General features: G+C 44.0%; 2 protein-coding genes across 2 annotated transcripts in view; one reads left to right on the top strand and one right to left on the bottom strand.

Annotated features, from left to right (window-relative positions):
* LOC137439093 (collagen alpha-1(XIV) chain) overlaps nucleotides 1–13,029 on the top strand; it is a 173,449-nt gene extending 160,420 nt beyond the window's left edge. Inside the window, exons 46-52 of the mRNA XM_068134790.2 lie at nucleotides 1,266–1,301; nucleotides 1,424–1,490; nucleotides 1,631–1,816; nucleotides 3,059–3,136; nucleotides 3,454–3,606; nucleotides 10,668–10,763; nucleotides 11,706–13,029. Coding sequence (XP_067990891.2) covers nucleotides 1,266–1,301; nucleotides 1,424–1,490; nucleotides 1,631–1,816; nucleotides 3,059–3,136; nucleotides 3,454–3,606; nucleotides 10,668–10,763; nucleotides 11,706–11,806 — 717 coding nt within the window. The 3' untranslated portion in view covers nucleotides 11,807–13,029. The remainder of the gene's footprint in view (nucleotides 1–1,265; nucleotides 1,302–1,423; nucleotides 1,491–1,630; nucleotides 1,817–3,058; nucleotides 3,137–3,453; nucleotides 3,607–10,667; nucleotides 10,764–11,705) is intronic.
* MRPL13 (mitochondrial ribosomal protein L13) lies at nucleotides 11,372–21,702 on the bottom strand. The gene is made up of 8 exons (XM_068134791.2): nucleotides 21,485–21,702; nucleotides 20,796–20,919; nucleotides 19,791–19,884; nucleotides 19,612–19,672; nucleotides 16,776–16,862; nucleotides 13,620–13,741; nucleotides 13,339–13,394; nucleotides 11,372–11,807 (listed from the first exon to the last, which is right to left on the bottom strand). The coding sequence occupies exons 1-7, from the start codon at nucleotides 21,509–21,511 to the stop codon at nucleotides 13,370–13,372; spliced, it is 540 nt and encodes a 179-aa protein (XP_067990892.1). The 5' UTR covers nucleotides 21,512–21,702; the 3' UTR covers nucleotides 11,372–11,807; nucleotides 13,339–13,369.
* Nucleotides 21,703–22,346: the final 644 nt, after the last annotated feature.

The raw sequence follows: 22,346 nt of genomic DNA on the forward strand, positions 1-22,346 counted from the left end.
ACTGAATCCATCGACGTGGCCTGGCTAATGGTCTCCATGCCAGTATCACGGACAACAGTGGTCTCCGATCTTACAAAATCATGTATCATTTGTAGCTGGAGGCTTAGACGTTCTAGAGTCTAGATCAACGTCGTTTTTGCACTTGTCTTCAATTGATTTGGGTATTTTAGAATAATCCCCATTCGAGAAGAAGGTTTTCAAACCTGGATGAGTCGCATGCCTTTTTGCTCAAATCTCCTGTCAAGCTTCTTCTTTTTTTTTTTTCTTCTTTTTTTGTATACAAGATCGAGGCTCGTGTAAGAGCTAACATTAATCACACAAAAAATACAAAAACGGACACATAAGACGAAATAAAGAGAGCGAGAGACAAGATGGGGAGAGAGGGGGAAGCACACAAGTGCAACATTTGAGAGCAGGGACATCGCGAGATCTGTGGGAGGGATCACCCGTTGAACTGCTATGACTTCCAGGAAAGAAGTCGGAATTTCAAAAAAGTGAATCTGGGGTGAATTAACGGGGGTAGAAAAGATCAAGGTTTTGGATGGGGGAAGATAAGAGATGGTGGTGAACAGCTGTTTTAAAGACCTGGAGGGAGGAGTGGGATTGAATATTGATTAAACAGCTCTTGATCTGGAATGTCAAGGACTTCATAGAACTTCTGTCGTAAGTACTCTTCTACAGAGGAGAACTTGTGTGGTTGTGTGCCTTCAGCAATTGTCCTTCCTGGAGTTTCCCTAAGTAGTACTGGGCTCCCTTTTAGCCTTCGGATTCCTCTACGAGGAGATCAGGAAACTTGTGGAACTCCTCATTTCGTTGCTATTGATAGAAGGTGTGTTACAAGTAAATGGTGTTAATTGCACCCTGGATGGACATTCTTACCTTGTATATTTATTGACACCTGTTCTGCCCAAGAGAAGACATGTTATCCCAATTTTAAGAAAAACACCCTGCCCGAGAGGCACCAGGATAACAGGTTATTGTCAGGTCAATACTCAAACCCAGGCCTGGCAGTTCAAAGGTGAGTATGCCATCTCTGAACTACCCTGCCAGCCCAATACACAAGGTAATCAATTCGATATTTATAACTATAAATCATTATTTCTCAGAGATCCTACCTCATAACACCAATGTACCTCGTGGACGCAGGAGGCAAGCACTCGAGTACCAGTCAAATCTACTGCTTCAATACCTGCTGCTACCTTGTAATTACTGAGTGGTGGTGGTTTGCACGCTCCCTCGCTCACGGCATGTATGTTTTCCCACAGGGGTTGCTGGGAGTAAAAGGAGATAAAGGCGAAAGGGTAAGTACAAATGATCAGTCTCAAGGGTTAATACAAGTAGTTTTGCGAATGGAGGCAAAAAATTCACCTCGTCGTCATCCCAAGCACGACAGTGAATACCTGTGTGTACCTGCGCCTACCAGGGCGACAAGCAGGGGCAGCAGTTTGTGAGAGACATTGCACGGCAAGTTTGCGAGCAGCTTATCAACGGTAGGTGGTGTGTCCCTCTTCCTCCTGCATCGAAGTTCCTTGGAAGGGAACTCATATTGTTAGTGTTTAGTGGCTGTACTGCACATGCATAGGATGTTTGTCATGAAGACCTTTGTGCGTCGGATTCTCCTACTGCACAGCTCAAGTCTCCAGATTCAATAACATACTGGCTCAGCTTCCACGCCTGAAGGTTGGCCAAGCATCTGCGGGGCCACCTGGAGAGCCAGGTCGTGAAGGGTCTCGAGGAACACGTGGTGAAACTGGGGGTCGTGGCAGACCGGGATTCCCTGGACCTCCAGGCCTTCCGGGTCGAAAAGGCGAAAAGGGTAAGTATGTTCCGTATGGTTGGAGAATATAGACCGTTACATATTCTGTTCATCTCTTCTAAATAATGTGATCTGTGGAAATTTGGTTAATATTGTTTCATCATTATTATCAAACTAAAATATGCAATTTGGTGTCTGTCTGTCTCGTGGTTCTTGAGCAGCCTTTGGCTGCTGGTTGCATCATTTTCTGGGGGTGCAGCTGGACCTCTGATGCAATTCCCTCTGTTACCAATCAGCTGGTACTCATTTTGCCGACCTCGGAAGGATGACAGGCTGAGTCAACCCACCTGGTGTTAATTCAACAGATTGACCTGGGCTCAAACTCAAGACCCTAACTTCTCAAGCCGGCTACCTTAACCGTTAAGCTAACATCAGGTTTATCAGCCTGTCACACCAATGTCGGTCTGTCAGACCGTTATTTATCCAATGTCAACCAAATTTGGCAGGAGGACTGAGGGTCCCATGATGGAGGTTGTAGCGACTTCATTTGCCCCCCTATGCAAGGGGGTTTTCCGCTTTGGGTGAAATCTGTGTCAAGGTGTATAGTTAGCTTATTGTGGCATTTTTCCTCAGCCACTTTTTTTTTCTTTTTTTCTTTTGTATACAACATCGAGGCTCGTGTCAGAGCTAACATCAATCACAAAAAAACAACAACAAACAGACACACAAAACATACAAAAAATGGAGCGGGAGAAAAGATTGGGAGAGAGAGGGAAGCACACAAGCACAACACAATTTTACAAATTACAGATGTTCTAATTACAAAAGTAATAACAATAATAATAATAATAATAATAGCACAATATAAATTTTATTACAACGCAAAATTGATACTAATGATATCCCCTCTCCCCAAGAGGGTTTTCCTCCTTGGCCAAATGCGTGTTAACGTGTATAAATAGCTTATCTTGGGAGTACCCCAACGTATGTTTACCTTTTAAACAGTCGTGACTGCTCTTTAACACTAAACTGAAAGGGAAGAAACCCGACGTTCGAGACATTATATGCTTATCGCGTCCCCCACAGACTAACACACTCGAGCCTAGATCTACTGTAATCTACATACCCCACAGAGGATAATAGCACGACCCTTCCTGCCACTCCTGTAGGGAGTGGGTGTACTAGTGATTCCAAATACAACTACTGAAGCTTGGTAACAAATGTCTCAAATGTAAGACACAGAAATCACCTTTCAACTTTGCTAAGATGATGATTTGTTTCCTGTGCATTCCCTTTATTCAGGTGTTGGTGGGGAAAAGGGAGTGAAGGGACTACAGGGTGTTGGCTCTGTAGGGCCTCCTGGAATACAGGGTCCACAAGGTGAATAGGAGTGTCTCCTGGAGGTAGACGGGATGTCCTTTTTACCATTAAACCGATCGTTGTCGTTCATTAAAGGACATGTCGAAATGGCTGCTAGGAATTAACGATTACCATTTTTGACCTGAAAAGTGTCAAATAGTTCATAGTCAACATATTATTGCAGGCATGGAGTGCCCATCACTGTGGTATGCCAGCAAACCAGGAACCAGTTTTACTCTGAGAGTAAGGCCTGGGGGATTAAAAGCACACCAACAAAATGGCTTGACCTCTGGACTATGAACAAATCTCACATTGCTATTTAACGACTTTCTTTGTAGGTGCAACGGGTACAGGGCGGCCAGGAAGCCCAGGAGAGGTTGGGTTGCCCGGTCCCCGTGGAGTTGAAGGTTCAGCTGGTACTCCAGGGCGTCGGGGCTCCCCTGGGGCCAATGGCTACTGCGACCCTTCACACTGCAGTAATTATGGTGGAGGTAAACTTCTTTCTTCATCGAATCCAAGTATTTGGGGCATTTGGCAAGTACAAGGGAAGAATGATCGATGTCGATGGGAGAGGGTCGGACACGGCGGTTTTGTCATACAAAGTGTCCCCTTGGGCACAGTTTTTTGTTTTTTTTTGTATACTGAATCGAGGCTCGTGAAAGAGCTAACATTTACTTCACAAACAAATCAACCAGACAAACAAAATATATAAAAAGAGGGAGCGGAAGACATGATGGGGAGAGAAGGGGAAGCACACAAACACAACATTTGAGAGCAGGGAGATGTGTGGAAGGGAGAGGGCTTGGGGGGGAGGAGGCGTGGGAAGGGGGGGGGGGGAGGGGAGGGAGAAGTATAAAACACAAGGACACCAAAGATTCCAGGACAGAAGTTGGTATTTCAAAAAAGTGGAATTGGGGTGAAATTAGCGGGGGTAGAAAAGATCAATGTTTTGTATGGGGGAAGATAAGAGATGGTGGTGAACAGCTGTTTTAAAGACCTGGAGGGTGGAGTGGGATTGAAGAGAGTGAGGGAGTTTGTTCCAGAGGCAGGAGAAAAGAGGAATGAAGGAGTGAAGGTGAGCAGAGAGTCTTGATTTTGGCAGTTTAACCATAAGAGGGTTGCAGGCAGATCTTGTGCGACCTGTAGGAATATTTGCGGGACAGAGCCCAGAGAGAGCTAGGGGGGCAAGGCCATAGAGAAGTCGGTGGAAGACGGAAAGACCACCAACCTGCCTGCGGTGAGTGAGTGAGAGGCCCTTGGAGTTAGCTTCATCGCGGGAGATTCCAATGATTCTGAATGCTTTGGTTTCAACAGCATGAATACGAGCTAGGTGTGAGGCAGGAGCACCAGCCCAGAGGGGAGAGCAGTATTCCATTGAGCTGCGGATGAAAGCCTTGTATGTGGTGAGGAGCTCAGGTGTGCCAAGGAAGGACTTCGCACGACGGAGGATGCCCAGTTGGCGACTGGCTTTGGAAGCCAGATTTGAAATGTTGTTTTCCCAGGAAAGATCATGGCAGATAGTGAGACCCAAAAGTTTGAGTGACAGAACTTCTTGGAGAGGATTATTCAGAAAGTGGATGGGAGGGTTGTCCAGTTGGTCTTTTCGGAGAGACATCGTAAGAGTGTGAGATTTGTCAGGATTGAAAGACATGTTCGTCCTGTTTGCCCAGTCTGTGATTTGTCCAGGTCTGCAGAGAGTGAGGAGGCTGCAGACTGCCGATCTGAGGGATGAAGAATGGAGCGACAGAGAGTAGAGTCATCAGCAAAGAGATAGAGAGGATTTTCAAGAGAGTCAGAGAGATCATTGATGAAGACCAGAAAAAGCACAGGGCCCAGAACACTGCCTTGGGGAACTCCAGCCTGAACAGGAAGAGGAGATGAGAGAAACCCATTCAGGGCCACAGTTATAGGCACTCCGTCACGCAAAAGATGAAGAAAGTGACGCAAATATGTCATTGTGTGTTTCATCTTCACTTTTCACGTTGAGCACTGAAATCGAGCGACAAAAGCTGCAGAACCGAGGGTGTTGGCCTGTCGTGAAACAGAGTCGACATTTCCAGGAAGAGCGGTTTGTCAAGTATCGTTTGCTTTCAAAACTAGGTGGTATTCATAGAATACTTGCCCTGCGCAGTCTTGAGGACTTGGCGCAAACCAACTCTTCTGTTTTTTTTTCATAATTATAATTTAAAAAATTATACGGGAGGAGGCGCTGCTATGGTGAAGATTTAGTGTCCATCGGACCAACAGTTGCTAAGAAAAAAATTTCATTACTTATCAATCAAGCATTGTACTTGTCGAATTATGACGTCATAATGAAGGCATCATTAACATATCTGATTCCCCATGGGGAGTACTTGACAATGAGCCATGTTTCAATTTTTTCCATGGAGCGGGGTGGGAGATATAGGGGGCAAAGTTTTTCAGTTTTTTCAAGATGCCGCCTTTACCGCTGAACTGTGACGTCATAATTATCATTAAAATATTCTACAGGAGGAGGCGATCCGATAGTGAAAATTTCGTGTGAATCGGTCCAATAATTGCAGAGAAAAATCATACTGATCGAATCAAGCGTTGTACTTGCCGAATTATGACGTCATTATTATGGTACTGATGACATCATCATTAACATATCTTATTCCCCAAGGGGAGTGCTTGACATTGAGCCATATTTCAATTTTTCCCATGGAGTGGTTTTGGAGATATAGAGGTGCAACTTTTTTCGATTTTTCCAAGATGGCGCCTGTACCATGTGACCAATGACGTCATAATTATCATTAGAACAATTCTACAGGAATAGCCGCTCATAATCTGAAAATTTCATGTTCATCTGGCGAACAGTTGCAGAGGAAATTTTTTTTTCATACTGATCAGATCAAGCATTGCACTTGTCGAATTATGATGTCATAATGGAGGCACCGATGACATCATCATTAACATATCTTATTCCCCAAGGGGAGTGCTTGACATTGAGCCATATTTCAATTTTTTCCATTAAGCGGTTTGGGAGATATAGAAGTGCAACGTTTTTTGGTTTTTCCAAGATGGCACCTGTAACACATGACTCATGACGTCATGATTATCCCAATCCCAATCGCCAAACACAGACACAGTTACCACACAGACACACAGTTATCGCACAGACACACAGTTATCACACAGACACACAGTTATCACACAGACACACAGTTATCACACAGACACACAGTTATCACACAGACACACAGTTATCACACAGCCGCACAGTTATCACACAGACGCACAGTTATCACACAGACGCACAGTTATCACACAGACGCACAGTTATCACACAGACGCACAGTTATCACACAGACGCACAGTTATCACACAGACGCACAGTTATCACACAGACGCACAGTTATCACACAGACACACAGTTATCACACAGACACAGTTATCACACAGACACACAGTTATCACACAGACACACAGTTATCACACAGACACACAGTTATCACACAGACACACAGTTATCACGGAATGTATGCACAGTTCATGTTATACATCTCATGAGTGATAGCATGTGTGCCTGGCTTAAGGCAATTCGCTCTCTTAGGGATCAATGGTTTGCGTCTTCTCGAAACCTTCCTTTTATCCACATGGGAAGCAAAATGTTTCAGGGAATATGGATATTGCAAGCCCAATATTCTCGTGTTTCAGACTTAGAGGAGTGTTAAAGTCTGCCTCACATGGCAAATAAATGCAGGCCGTAGGGCACGAGAAAGTTTTGAGCATGGGACAGGTCGGAGTGTCAGACTGCAAGAAAAGTCCTTCTGCATAACTATCCTGTAAGGGGACTGGCAAGTTGGGCTCGGGGAGGGCAAACTCACCTCAAAGCTTTCTCATCTGGGTTTGAATCCCGACCCAGCAATAAATTATTATCATCCTGGCATTTCACAAGCAGTGTGAGTTATCGATGTGTGTGCCGTTCCTCGGATGGACGTTAAACGGGCGTCCCGTCTCCCAGTATTAGTTGGTGGACGTTGAAGTCTCCACGGTGTCCTTCGCAAAGAGTAAGCGAGCTATCACTGGCACCATGAACAACTTACCAATCCCTGCCATGGCTAGTGCTGGGAAGGCAATGGCAAACCACCCAGTATCGGCCTTGCCCAGAAACTGCTTTGGCAGCGCGAACGCTCTATAACAGAGTATGGTACATCAGAATTAGAATCATGGCAGGCATCTCCTTACTTTTGCTTGCTCAAAGAGAGAGCATCAAGCGCAAACTTTACTGATATTGCTACTGCTGCCCCAATTATTCCCACTTTCTTGTGGGGTCAGCCAGGGAATTGCTGGTGGGCCCGAATCTTCCACGAACTGACTGGTCAGGCCTAATGTTTGACTGAACGTGATTTAAGCAGGAATCTGTAATTTGTTGAGGGTGCCGGCGATAACTCTCCCGACTCTTCAGGAAAGATAACTTGCCTACTCTTGGGGAAAGATACCGTGAGATATTTGACGTCCACCAACGCCCAGAGCTGGCAGATGGGTCCTTAAGCCGTCCTTCTGATGGATGCCGCGTGCGTTGATGCAATGCCTGCATGATAAACAACAGGGTGACAGTTTATTGCTGGGCCGAGATTCAAACCCAGGCTAGACAAGCTCAAAGGAAGCCAGTTCGTGAAAGCCTTGGACGATGCCATGTTGTATTTTTATTTTATTTTATTGTATACAAGATCTAGGCTCGTGTAAGAGCTAACATTGATCACAAAAAGACAAACCGAGACATAAAACATATGATAAAGGGAGCGGGAGAACAAGATGGAGAGCAGGGACATCGGGAGATCTGTGGAAGGGAGAGGGCTTGGGGGGAGGAGGCATGGGAAGGGGGGGGGGGGGGGAGCTCTCCCAAATTGTATCATTGCAATCCCAAATTGTATCTATAAAAGCTTCCCAAATTGTATCATTGCAATCCCAAATTGTATCTATAAAAGCTTCCCAAATTGTATCATTGTAATCCCAAATTGTATCTATAAAAGCTTCCCAAATTGTATCATTGTAATCCCAAATTGTATCATTGCAATCCCAAATTGTATCATTGCAATCCCAAATTGTATCGATAAAACCTTCCCAAATTGCATCATTGCAATCCCAAATTGTATCTATAAAAGCTTCCCAAATTGTATCGTTGCAATCCCAAATTGTATCATTGCAATCCCAAATTGTATCTATAAAAGCTTCCCAAATTGTATCATTGCAATCCCAAATTGTATCATTGCAATCCCAAATTGTATCTATAAAAGCTTCCCAAATTGTATCATTGTAATCCCAAATTATATCATTGCAATCCCAAATTGTATCATTGCAATCCCAAATTGTATCTATAAAAGCTTCCCAAATTGTATCATTGCAATCCCAAATTGTATCTATAAAAGCTTCCCAAATTGTATCATTGCAATCCCAAATTGTATCATTGCAATCCCAAATTGTATCATTGCAATCCCAAATTGTATCTATAAAAGCTTCCCAAATTGTATCATTGCAATCCCAAATTGTATCGATAAAACCTTCCCAAATTGTATCATTGCAATCCCAAATTGTATCTATAAAAGCTTCCCAAATTGTATCGTTGCAATCCCAAATTGTATCATTGCAATCCCAAATTGTATCTATAAAAGCTTCCCAAATTGTATCATTGTAATCCCAAATTGTATCATTGCAATCCCAAATTGTATCTATAAAAGCTTCCCAAATTGTATCGTTGCAATCCCAAATTGTATCATTGCAATCCCAAATTGTATCTATAAAAGCTTCCCAAATTGTATCATTGTAATCCCAAATTGTATCATTGCAATCCCAAATTGTATCATTGCAATCCCAAATTGTATCTATAAAAGCTTCCCAAATTGTATCATTGCAATCCCAAATTGTATCTATAAAAGCTTCCCAAATTGTATCATTGCAATCCCAAATTGTATCATTGCAATCCCAAATTGTATCATTGCAATCCCAAATTGTATCATTGCAATCCCAAATTGTATCTATAAAAGCTTCCCAAATTGTATCATTGTAATCCCAAATTGTATCGTTGCAATCCCAAATTGTATCATTGCAATCCCAAATTGTATCTATAAAAGCTTCCCAAATTGTATCATTGCAATCCCAAATTGTATCATTGCAATCCCAAATTGTATCTATAAAAGCTTCCCAAATTGTATCATTGCAATCCCAAATTGTATCTATAAAAGCTTCCCAAATTGTATCATTGCAATCCCAAATTGTATCATTGCAATCCCAAATTGTATCATTGCAATCCCAAATTGTATCTATAAAAGCTTCCCAAATTGTATCATTGTAATCCCAAATTGTATCATTGCAATCCCAAATTGTATCATTGCAATCCCAAATTGTATCTATAAAAGCTTCCCAAATTGTATCATTGCAATCCCAAATTGTATCTATAAAAGCTTCCCAAATTGTATCATTGCAATCCCAAATTGTATCTATAAAAGCTTCCCAAATTGTATCATTGCAATCCCAAATTGTATCTATAAAAGCTTCCCAAATTGTATCATTGCAATCCCAAATTGTATCATTGCAATCCCAAATTGTATCATTGCAATCCCAAATTGTATCTATAAAAGCTTCCCAAATTGTATCATTGTAATCCCAAATTGTATCGTTGCAATCCCAAATTGTATCATTGCAATCCCAAATTGTATCTATAAAAGCTTCCCAAATTGTATCATTGCAATCCCAAATTGTATCATTGCAATCCCAAATTGTATCTATAAAAGCTTCCCAAATTGTATCATTGTAATCCCAAATTGTATCATTGCAATCCCAAATTGTATCATTGCAATCCCAAATTGTATCTATAAAAGCTTCCCAAATTGTATCATTGCAATCCCAAATTGTATCTATAAAAGCTTCCCAAATTGTATCATTGCAATCCCAAATTGTATCTATAAAAGCTTTCCATATACTCGTACCTCAAGGCTACCCTCCCCATCCCTGCAAAGACCGGAAAATTCAAGATAGCTTGATCAATTTAACGCAGATAGATTTAAATATGCAACACCACCTTGCGACGAGTACAAACAAAACTACCGACCTACTCGTCCCACCATCTGCATGCTGTTTGTTCAGCTCTCAAGCACCAATTCAATTACCTTATTAAACTGATCATCTGTTTTTCCTTATTACTCTTCCTGGTGAACGGTTCCACATAACATACACTCTTACTTGTTCTGTTTATCTGCATTCCATTCCCTCCCTGCTCATTCTCCAATCTCTACTTGCTTCCCTCCTTAGGGTGCCAACTGATCCCATTCTTCATTTCCTATACCCCACTTATTCACTCCCACCTCCCCACATTCTCCACCCTCCTCCATACTCCACTCCCTTCACAATTCCTCTTTTTGCTTTTGTTTTCTCAGAAATACTTTCTCCGATATAATTCGACGAAAATCTCTGAAATCCCATCTTTTCCCATCCGTTCTCCTTGCAGCAGGTATTTTGATGTTTGGAGTAATTTACGATGCCCGTCGTGTCCTCAACGCCCCCACAACCCGCCCGTCCCGTGTTCCTACAGGAGGTTACTCGCCGGAGGGTGAGCCGCAGGCCCCGGCCGTACCCGTACCAGGATATGACAGTTACAACCCATATGCACAGCCACAGCCCCCAAACTGTAAGTGCCATTCAGACTGTTTACATCGCCAGGGTGGGGGTGCGCATGGTGGCACAGACAGAATACAAAGCAGATAACGGTAGCCAAAAGACAGTGAGAGGTGAAGCAGTCGTGTCACATGACCTGCACAAGCACTTTGACTAGAACGCAATTAATAAAGCCAGCAATGTCTCGTCACACTAAGAAATGTCTGAGACAGGAAGTAGAAATCTATTGAAGAGCAACCTCCATATTTTTTTAATAATAATACAAGTTTCCTGAATTCCTCACAAGGAACTTCAACGCAGGAGAAGGCCATTTGGCTCATCAAGCCTGTGCATTGTTTGCCAACCTATGGTCGTTTGCCCATGCTCTATATTTTTGAATGTTGAGCGTCAAGTGAGGAAGCAGCACGTACCGTTTTTAAAGTCGTCGGTACGACTGGGCCGGGCTTCGGACAGCCGACCTCCCAGACTCGAGAGCGAACCGCCGAGTCTGGTTGTAAACTAAACGATGCTCATTTGATGTCACTTTCCTTGCATGCAGCGACACAAAGTCTCAGTAGTGTTCGTCAAAATTTGTGACATCTCCATGGCACGTAAACAACGAAAGTAAAGTTGCTGACACGGTTGTTTGCACGACTCAAAACTTCAGAATTTATTCCACCCTTGCACACGTGACAAGAGGCGACACGAGTAGTTGATAAAGTAGAAAACAAGACCTCTGACCATAGATGAGTGGTTATCATACTGAGACTTCATTAAGCCATCCTGCTCAGCATTTGTCAGATCTACTTGAGGTGTATTCGTCTTTTGCAAAAGCTGTGTGGGCCTGCTGATGATGCCATAGAAATAAACTTAAGCTACTCCACACTGCAAACTGCCCCTTTAGGGCAGCAATCTATGGTAATAATCTATGAGAGTAATGGTACTGCCTCGTCTGTCTTCCTGCTCGTTTCCACAGATGGGAGCCAGTCGTACGTGTCTCAGACGGCAGGAGAAACGTACCATGAAGTGGAGGAGTCAGACATCTCGTCTCCAGGAGTTTTGAGGATAAGTGGCTAGCCTTAAAGGAAGTAAGGATTGGGGGGAGCGGGGAACAAGGGGAGGGGCACGTAAAAAGTGGGTATAGAATCAGGAAGAGCAGTCACTTGTCAAGGCACTTAATGTAAGGAATGTGTCAAGGCACTTAAGGAATGAGGAGGAGGGGATTAAACTGAAATTTAGTCATAATCCTAACTGCACAGTTAAATCCCAACATTGCGTGAACTTCCACAAATACTTCGGATCCGCACACCACACAGATGTGTCCAACGAAATTATATAAATGGCTGCTCTGGCCCACACTACTGCAGTACGGCTAAAAATGACAAGCAGAAAGCAACCAGAAATCTCATGCAACATCAAACATTCTTGACAAAACGACAGCAAATGGCTTCGGCCTACCTCCTCCCTCCCCCCTAAAGCTAATGAATGGCTTTTTCACGTCTTCAAGTACTGCAGTGACCGTGTCCATTTTTTAAATACGTTTTTGGCCTAGATATTTTGTACTTTGGCAGCAAACACCAAAGAGTTGGAGCTGTAATGCTGTTTGGCATTCGACCAATCTCGATCCATCGGAGCTCCCACCCGGTCGGGTGCGAGGAACAGCTGGTGCATGTTCCATCCGGGGCGGCGGTTCAAGCATTATCCAAAAATCGATCAATCAAAACATTTGGAGAGAAACCCGTGTGATGTTGGCTGAAGTCGGTGCTGGAATGTTGTAAAGAAGTTTTTTTAAATAATAATGATAGTAAATAAAAGGCGTTTTTGTCAAGAATTGTGGAGAAATTATATATAGTTATAAATTATAATGCAGTGGAAAGAGAAAGGGAATGAAGCAAGACGGGGATGTGCGTGAGCGCCATTTTGAGCATTACATTGTGGGTTTTAGCAATTTTGCGATTGCGGTTGTGGCTGCTCGGTTTTGTGATAGTCTTCCGGTTATAATTCACGATTGGAAATTGTGGCTTTGAGCGCTCGGTGTCGAAACCCATTTTGAATGCTCGACTTCTGAGAGGACTACCGGTGCCCATCTACCTTGGGGTCTGCGCAGTAGCTCGCGCCCCCGTTCCACAAAGGACTGATGAAGGGGATTGCAAGTAAAAGGAGTGGGAAAACTGTCAGGTTTTGATATGCGTTTTGGAGTACACCCTCAATGCCGTCAACCGGTCGTCTTGGTAACAGCATACGATTCTGTGCGAAGGATGGAAAAACATCATCTTGTCAATAAAACGAGAGCATCCAGAGACCATTGTTGAAAGTTCTTCTTCTTCTTTTAATCTGACCTCGTCATTGTCCTTTTATCAAAATATCTTTCATTCACCAGTTATTTTGCAGACAGGAAGAGTTTCGCTGCCTTAGGGAGGTTGATCATTCCATCTAAACGCAATGGGATTTTGGATGATGTCCAAAATGCCGTAAGCATGTACACCCAATATGAGGCATGATTTAAATCCATGGTACATGCAAGTTTCAAATAATACCTCAGATAATTAGTGGTAAATACACTAAAATGCTGCACTCTATTGAAGAGCCAGTTATGTGGTGCTGCCTACCGTGAGATAGGGATCCTTGGACATTGAAATGTCATTGCCAGTGGAAATCCTCAGGCCTGCGAATGAGAAATAGAAAGTGAGCGACGGGTCATTCATTCAAGTGGTGCTTATGTTCACTCAGCGGTGATGTTTGTGGAAGACAATTAATGCAGGTGGATACGTTGGAAAGATAATTCATAAAAGTGTAGAAGAGGGCACAGGTTGATATTGATGCATCGTTTTCTGTGAAAAGCTACAAAATTGCAGTTAAGTTGAGAGCGTGTGTAGGTTCCCAAGCTCACGGGGTCCAGATTTGGGGGAAAGCAGCTCGTTCCTCAGCAGTGTATTGATCCAAGCGTCGTGGTATGTTGCGAGGCTGTCGAAGCTCTTCTCCCAGGTTTTTACACACCTCTTCAGGCACATCCTGGAAGAAAAGTAAATACCTTGGGCCTTTAGACTTATTATTTCCTATAGTCTTTAAGGCTCATTGAAGTGCATGCACATGCGCGCACACGCACGCACGCACGCACACACACACACAATCCTACAGATGATGCCTTTCCACCACAAGTGGTAGAATGAGCTAGTTATCAGACATTTGTCTTGCAATATCTTGTCTTCTTTCGAAGGATCTCTGACATGTATCGCATTTGCAATTGGCAAGAACACGAGTTGCCAGTTCTTGTCTGGAAAGGGCAATTATAGCGTCGTTCGCTCTGTCCATCTCCACTCTCTTCTTGGCACAGACATCTAACCCCTCTTTGCATTTCGTTCTCCAATAATGTCTCCTGAGTAACATGGATCTGGCTGTCTCCATCAATATTACACTTCTTCATATCTTGTCTCGCATTGTCTCTCCATCTCAGCTTGGTTCCATGTGTCAGTCGGCACTGCCGGAGTTTCATTGGGATGCAGTTCTCTTCCATCTGGGCAAGATGACAGCCAGCTAAAGCTTTTGGCTGCAATAATATCTTCGAATAACTCCTCCATCCCAAACTGTCTCTCTGCTAGTGCACGACTAACTTTCTTGTCCGTTGTTGAATATTACTGATATATATATATATATACATATATATATATATATGTTGATCAAGGCACCTCCTAGCTTTAATGGTGAGCACTAGCCACGAATTATGTCTCACACGGTAAATACCGCATAACCCGCAAGGAACCAACAGCCTGTCTGCCACACAGACCATCGTTCCCACCAGTGCAAACCAAAACCAGGGGGTGCGGTGCGATCGGCGAGGATAATAATCAACGACATAACAGCGTGACGAGCGCTGTCCCGATCTCCTGTGGACCGAAGTCCTAGACCAAAGCGTCACCTCCGACCCGGAGGCCTCAGCCCGGCCACTCTGTCAACAGACAGAGATTTATTCATTGGTCCCCATTGGCTAAACATCAAGCAGAGCCACCAATCCAGATTTCGAGCTTATTAACCCTCGTCCGGACGGCATACTGCAAAAAATCTAACCAATGAGGACCAAAATCGTCTATTAAGTTGATCAAGGCACCTCCTAGCTTTAATGGTGAGCACCAGCCATGAATTATGTCTCACACGGTAAATACCGCATAACCCGCAAGGAACCAACAGCCTGTCTGCCACACAGACCATCGTTCCCGCCAGTGCAAACCAAAACCAGGGGGTGCGGTATATATATATATATATTTATTTATTTTATTTTTTTTGTATACAGAATAGAGGCACGAGCCTCTATTCTGTATCTAGCACATTAAACATGAAAACGTGAAAAATGAACATTACTAGGAATTTCAGGAAAGAAGTTGGGGATTGAAAGAGGCAGATTTGGGGTGTTTTAACAGGGGGTAGAAAAGATCAAGGTTTTGGATGGGGGAAGACAAGAGATGGTGGTGAACAGCTGTTTTAAAGACATGGATATACCTAATATGTCTCAGAGGCAACTGTTGTGGAAGGCCTCAATCTTCCTGGAGATATTTCTTCTTGGTCCATGTCTCAGCTTGATGCCATGAAAACCAAGGTCTTTAAGATTATTGGAATCTCCTGCAATTAAGCTCAGCCTATGGGTCTGTCACTACGCCATCGCAGACAGGTCAGCTGGTCTCTCGTTCTTCTACCGCCTCCTTTCTGGTCTTGCACCCTCTGCTCTTTCCGTGTTTTATCCCCCCCCCCCAGTTTTCTGCAGGGCACACACAGTCCACCGTCAACCCCCATCTGATTCAACGACCTAAATACAGTAGATGATCACTGCTCACCTCCACTCATTCGTTCTTCTTTTTCCTGCCTGTGGAACCAACTTCCACATCCTTTTCAATCTCATTCTTCCCTCCAGGTCTTCTAGACAGCTGTTCACCACCATCTCAGACCATAACCAATGCAAAAACCATATTTTCTAACCGTTCACCCCCCTCCCAACCCCACACCAATCCCTCCTCCTTCCAAATTTCCAGTTTTCCCTCCTGAGATTTTCCTTCTGTGCCATCGTATCCATGCTATGTATCCTTTCCTGCCCCCTATTCCCCTCCACACCCATTGTTTGTCCAAGTCTGCCTCTATCTTGGCCTTCAACTCTGCTGTTGGTGTTTCCCAATCTCTCGACTGTTCCTTTTGTTCTGTTGTGTCCTGATCCATCCAGTGTACCGGTACTAATTCTAGCTCTTTCACGAGCATCAACTATGTATAAAAAACCCATAAATCAGCAGCAAAAAGTACTACAGCACAGTAGACAAGTCTTTTTGTCTTCAGGGAAAGATCATTGTCCCTGAATACAGGTCTGCATGGGGCTCCAAACATTCTCGAGGCACAGACAATCCTGTCTTCCATGCCCTTTGCGGTAACACCATTTGATTCAATTATTGCCACGAGATATCTGAACATCAGTCACTATATTAATGGCCTATCCTCTGATGTATATTGGCTGTGTGTCCTCCTTGTCCGTACACACGCACACACACACACACACACACACACACACACACACACACACACACACACCTCGGAGGAAGTAACGTCCTGGAACACACAGGGTGCAACAGTAGGACCATCTAAGTATCATTCTTGCCACAGTAAACGGTGCATTTGAAGGATGAAATCTCCCTAATGGGATGCCAACTCAGGGTATATCCATGTACTAGTCTCTAAAAGCTGAACATCAAGCGAGGAAGCAGGAGGTACGATTTTAAACAGTCTTCATGGTACAACTCTCTGGTCAGAATCGAACCACCGACCTCTCAGACTCAGAGCAAATGCTCTTACTGCATCGTCAATGACTCTCGTGACTTGTCCCGCACCTGCGTCTTGTTACCATCAAATGTAGATGGTGTCGTAGCATCATCCCTCACGAAGCAGCAAAATGGATGCACAAAACTTTGTTTTGAATAATCACAATTGATTCATAATCGCACAATTAACATTTGGAATTCCACAACGCTTTTTTAAGGTACTAGTGCAGACCAGCACACGCGTTCAAATCCACCTCATCCGCGAAGAGGTGCAGACGTGTCATCATGGTCCTGCGGTGCAAGTTCTTCGGCAACATTCGGTACACAGCGAAGCGTACAATCTGTCACACCGCAGCACACACACGTACATGCACATGTCTTACGGAAGCCGAGGCCATCGGTTGAACACTATTCCATCAGAATTCCAACCTATCAAGTTTAATACTGAGACTCGACAGTTTCACAAAGCAGGTGCTTACACTTGCTGTCCATTAAAAGGATATACCTCGATGCTGATTGGCTCATCAGCCGAGTCAAGACAACGCAATACACATAGCAACAGGTCTATAACAAAACCTTCATACAAATTTTGACTAGTCTTCAAAAGGACTACGATTGGATTTGATGGCAGGTACCTCGGCTCACCTTGGTAGCACGCTCGCCATTGTGCTTACTACCTCATCTTGAGTCAAATGCCAGCAGACCCGGGCTTTGGACGGATTTAGACGACATATGGTGGAGAGGTTGGGTATGTGACGAGAACAAAATTATAACATTTTGGTGAATGTCCGGATCCGATCATTTTTAAGTGATTCTTCACCATTGAGTGATAGGGCTAAAACCGATGTACCGTATAGCACGATATCTCAAAGACTTGTGGACGAGTTATGACAAAACTAGGTGGATGAGTTGATCAGGTGACAAGAACAAGCCGATTCGATTTTGGTTCAGGTCTGAATCCAGATCCGGCCTATCAAAAAAAAAAAAAAAAACACCTTTAGAGGCCATTTTTCCCCGCAAAGCGGGGGTTGGCCTTTTTCGGGAACCGTGGTTGTTGTTGTTTTTCGGTCCCCTATTTGAAGCAATGTTTTACGGCCGGATGCCCTTCCTGACGCCAACCCTTTTTGCCGCCTTTAACGACAAACAGGGAATTACCAGTGAACTGGTACTCAATTAGCCGACCTCGGAAGGATGACAGGCTGAGTCAACCCCCCTGGCGTTAATTCAGCGATCGACCGGGATTCGAACCCAGGATCCTTGGATCCTAAGCCGGCACCCTAGCCGCTAGCCCAACACCAGGGATTCTACAGTGGGATACAAAACGTAAACTGCTCAGCCTGGCGGAGGTATGCGCTCTACTGAGCGCTGTTCTAGTTTGAGGTATCTTCGCAATGGGCTCGTACACCTTTTGACAAGCCAGGGAATCCACAAGTTTGGAATAAAAAATGCATGACATTTAGTGAACACGTGGGACTGGCAGGATAGTCTAAATGTACGTACACTCACCTCTGTGCTGTCTTACCTGGGTTCGAATCTCGACCCAGCTACAAACTGTCATTCAGGTGTTTCGCAGGCAGGGCTAATCATCAATGTGTTCGTCATCCCTCGGATGAACGTTAAACTGGGATTCTAGTCTCCCGGCATTAGTTGGTGGAAGTTAAAGACCCAATGGCAATGATGTTCTTTACCGAGTAGTTGAGCTATCGGTGGCACCATGAACAAATTCCTGCTCTAACCTGCAGAGGGCACTGCTTTAGCGCCGCTACAGTGACCCCGCAACTGGTGCCAACCTGCAGCCAGGTGCTGCGTAATAAACGGAGGTTATGACGACAGCGAACACTTACAATTTCACTCTTTTTGGGGGAGAGCACAATCAACAGGTTTAAAAGGATTGCAAACACTCCAAGATCACATGTGTATGTCAGGACTTGTTCGGACAAACCGTATTTGCCAATTCTCAAGATTTCCCTCCCATCATAAGAAGTGTCCTTTCACCCTCCAACATTTCAATCGATATGGCAGTTATGGTATTTGGCTGAGGAAAAGAGACCCAAAGTTGTTCTCATAAAACAGTAGCGGCTCATTATTGGGGCCTGTTCATTCTGAACACGTTCACGTCCTAATTAAAATGGGTTGCACAAACAGGAAATTGTCACCACGTTGTCCAGCCAAACATCTTTAAGTTTCGACAGGCTCCATGTTTTAATTGATCGGAAATTTCATAGCCATTCACCGTTCTGCCAAATTTATCCCAGTTGCCACCATCTTGGATCACAGTACGTGCATCGACGCAGGACACGCGTGTGGCTTATGGATATTAGTTAGCGATGCTGTGAACGCAAGTTCTCTCAAAAATTATTAATCTACAGACATTGCTCTGGCCCTTTGAAAATAAAGGCCCAAGTAAAATTGAGCCACTCTTGTATATTATAGTTAATCGGTTGCATGGTCCAATGACTGCTCGCTCGGAATTATTAACATGTGCCGCTTTTATTCATTCTGTCCATGCCGGCACGATCAAGTTGGGCAAATAAATAGTAATCTTCTTTTCCATGCATCACACGGCTGTGGGGTAGCATCATTGTTTGAGAACACGGCTGTGCCGCTAATGCAATGCCCTCTGTAGGTCGGAGCAGGAATTTGTAATTTATTCATGGTGTGATAACTCCCCAACTCTTCGCGAGAGACACCGTGGGTTCTTTAACGTCCACCAACTGATGTCGGCGGACAGGATGCCTCGTTTAACTGATGGACGGCAAACACATGTATCATTGTATCATCCTAACTTATCGTTGGGTCGGGATTCGGAGCCCAGCTAGACGCGTTCCCTTAATCTTCAATTTGTTGAACAGCTCACCAATACTTCTTTCTAACTTGTCTCTCATTTATGTCGCTCAGCCAATTGTGGGTTATTGTGCAACAAATTAGCATCAAGCAATTAGACACCAATATCTTCATTGTCAAGGAACAATCCAAGTGACCCAAGTCTCAACAATAAAAGGAACACGTTGTGGGATTGTGAACAACTTCCATCACAAAGAGATCGTGCTGGCGGAAAAGGTTATCCATTTGCTCGTTTTAAAAACGTACCGCAAGAGGGTCCTTCAGGTGGAGATCAGAAGCGGTAACCTGCTTAAATCCCCCAGGATACCTGCGAAGACAATGGACATACATCCGTCTGTCGTTGCACTCTACCGAAAGGTTTGGACGATAAGGCAATGAAGATAACTCGGGCAACTGGTTACCAGATCAATCTAGGTGCAACCTACCCTGTGTGACTGCTATAGACCTTCTGTTCCCATTTGTTCCCAGAAAACGCGATATGCCTTGTGTTAATGACCACCACATGGTCACCACAATCACCTGCAAAAGCATACCACAGTGAAAGCATGGTAAGTAAAAAAAATAAAAATGGTGTAACATCCATTGTTAAAAGGGTTTCGGATATAAAGTCTTCACTCTTCGCTCCGCTCGCTACCTTCATAAAATGAACTAGAGTGAAGTCGATGGATGACACGCCATCGCATATCCCGACGTTTCCCACCGAAAGCAAAGTTTAAAGATGGCAAACACGTCCACCAGTAACAACGCAACATCAAATTTTGAGTTTAAAAAGAAAATTTCCCCATTTTAGCCCCTGTGTCCCCAAGTCCCTCCTGGAGTGGGGTCAAAAAGGTCAAATACCAAAAATGAAATATAATGAAATGTTGTATATGCAATCAACGTTGGGTGACACATGAAATAGGTAACGATTTTTTGGGATTTCACCCCCAGTTCATGCCCCAGGGGTGGGGACTTAAGGTCACAGGGGTCAAAAACTGTTGTTTTTTTTTGTTTTTTTCTTTACCTTTGATATTCGATCATTCCTGGTGGAACGTTTTGCCATCTTTCAACTTTGATTTAGGTGGGAAACGTGGGGATTTGCAATGGCGTGCCATCAACTTCGCTCCATTTCAAAATGTGCCCCTAATTGAATTTTTTTTTTGTATTTCACCTTTTGACCCTGCCCCGGGGGGGGGGGGGGGGGGGGGCAGAGCCAGAAATGATACCGATCTTGCACCTTCTTGAAATGTGGTGATCATAACTACCAGGTTTGCTGAATTTCTGCCCAAACGTTTAGCAGGAGATAGCGAGACGGACGGACAGAGCCGATGAGCATGTACCTCCGCCTCAAAAAAAGGAAGAGCACAAGACGAAATGTTGGCTTGTAATCGCAAAATGGCGGCCAAAAGGAACATCAAGACAGGAGAGAGGTAGTCTCGACGAATACTCACTGGTCGCATGATAAATGGGCTTGTGCTTCCCTTGCAGGTGCTGGCAACAGACCTCGGCCACCTTCCCCGGCGGCTGCAATTTGGCGTCGAGGAGGTACCAGAAGCGGGCAAATGTCGCCCATTGCTGATGGCACACAGACAGCACAATGGGGAAGCTCAAAATGCAGGTCCGTGTGCTTCGAAATCCAAGATCTGATGCTCATGGACGGGCTTGTCCTTGCATCTCATGTCAGACAAGGACGTTGGGAGCCATCAATGCACATTTTACTAATCGCAAGGACATTAGGAGACGTCAGGGAACCTCAACATGAATTTGAAGAATATTGGGAGCACGGGTATGATAAATGGGCTGTTTCCACTTGTAGGTGCTGGGAACAGACTTCAGCCATAGCTGCACCACAACCCTCTACAGACTGGGAGTGGATCGAATCAACAGCACAACTATTGCTTAGGACATGAATTTGGCTTTTTATTTCTTTAACGGACCACAAGCGAAAACTAGAAGATGAGACAGCCGGCTTAACGTCCACTGATGCAACGTCACACCTGCGAGGCATCAGGCCGCGGGAGCCGAATCCAAAACAGAAGCTAAAGACCATCGGAGATCTCCTGTGGCCGCGTTTCTAACCGATGTGGTAAAGTACAGTACGTACAGTAAAGGACATGCTCATCGATTAACTATAACTGACCTGCGCCGCCCTGCTGTAGCTTGACATATTAGCAGGTACTCTGACCTTTTTGACAACTTCAAATGGCGTTTCATAAAAATAAAATCCTGCTGTGACTCGACATGCGCCGCACCATTAATCATTGGCTCATAAAAGTTAAAACGACCACCGGAAGCCAGCACTTGGTTGTCCAATGTCCAGTGTCCACTGAGGGAGGGAGGAAACCCACCATGTGGAATGAAAAACAAAATGCTTTAAAATATTCAAGAAAGAAACATTTTTTTTTCATTTAATATTCCGTAAATATTTATTGCACGACTAACGATTGTCAAAATAAGAACCTGCTTTGTGCACTCGTACACTATACCGTCGAGGCCGCTTTTACAGAATAAGAAGGAAATAATTAAATTAATGCTTTCCTATTTACATCGTTGAGTCAATACGTCACAAAATCATTTTTTAAACCTGTAATCACTGGTTGCAGGGAATGCAGATTTGACGATCAGCTGATTTATGTGTGTGTGTGTCTGTGTGTGTCTGTGTGTGTGTGTGTGTGTGTGTGTGTGTGTGTGTGTGTGTGTGTGTGTGTGTGTGTGTGTGTGTGTGTGTATTTTAGACTTGGACAATATTAAACAATAAGGAAAATTGCTTTGCAATACATATCCATTTGCAAGTTTCAGATCAATATCAGTAAACGCGGACCATTATTTGGGCGGTGTATAAGGCCGCGTTCGATGCCGAAAATATTAAAAAGAAAACATACATATTGATATTCTTTATTGTGGTCCACGTAAAAACATTAAGCAAAAACATAGGTACGGCGTATGTGCATAAATAATATATCGTTGTTATATACCTGGGATCAATCCAAATGTATTGGGCC

Source organism: Myxine glutinosa, chromosome 13 (assembly GCF_964187855.1).
Source record: "Myxine glutinosa chromosome 13, kmMyxGlut1.1, whole genome shotgun sequence".
NCBI lineage: Eukaryota > Metazoa > Chordata > Myxini > Myxiniformes > Myxinidae > Myxine > Myxine glutinosa.

Excerpts from the sequence above, each read along its gene's own strand:
- MRPL13 (XM_068134791.2), bottom strand. The coding sequence starts at position 21,511 with ATGTCAAGCTACAGCAGGGCGGCGCAG. Across the intron at positions 20,920-21,484 it reads GCTACAGCAGGGCGGCGCAG|CAATGGGCGACATTTGCCCG; the intron begins GTCAGTTATAGT and ends GTGTGCCATCAG. Across the intron at positions 13,742-16,775 it reads TGCACCTCTTCGCGGATGAG|GATGTGCCTGAAGAGGTGTG; the intron begins GTGGATTTGAAC and ends CTTTTCTTCCAG.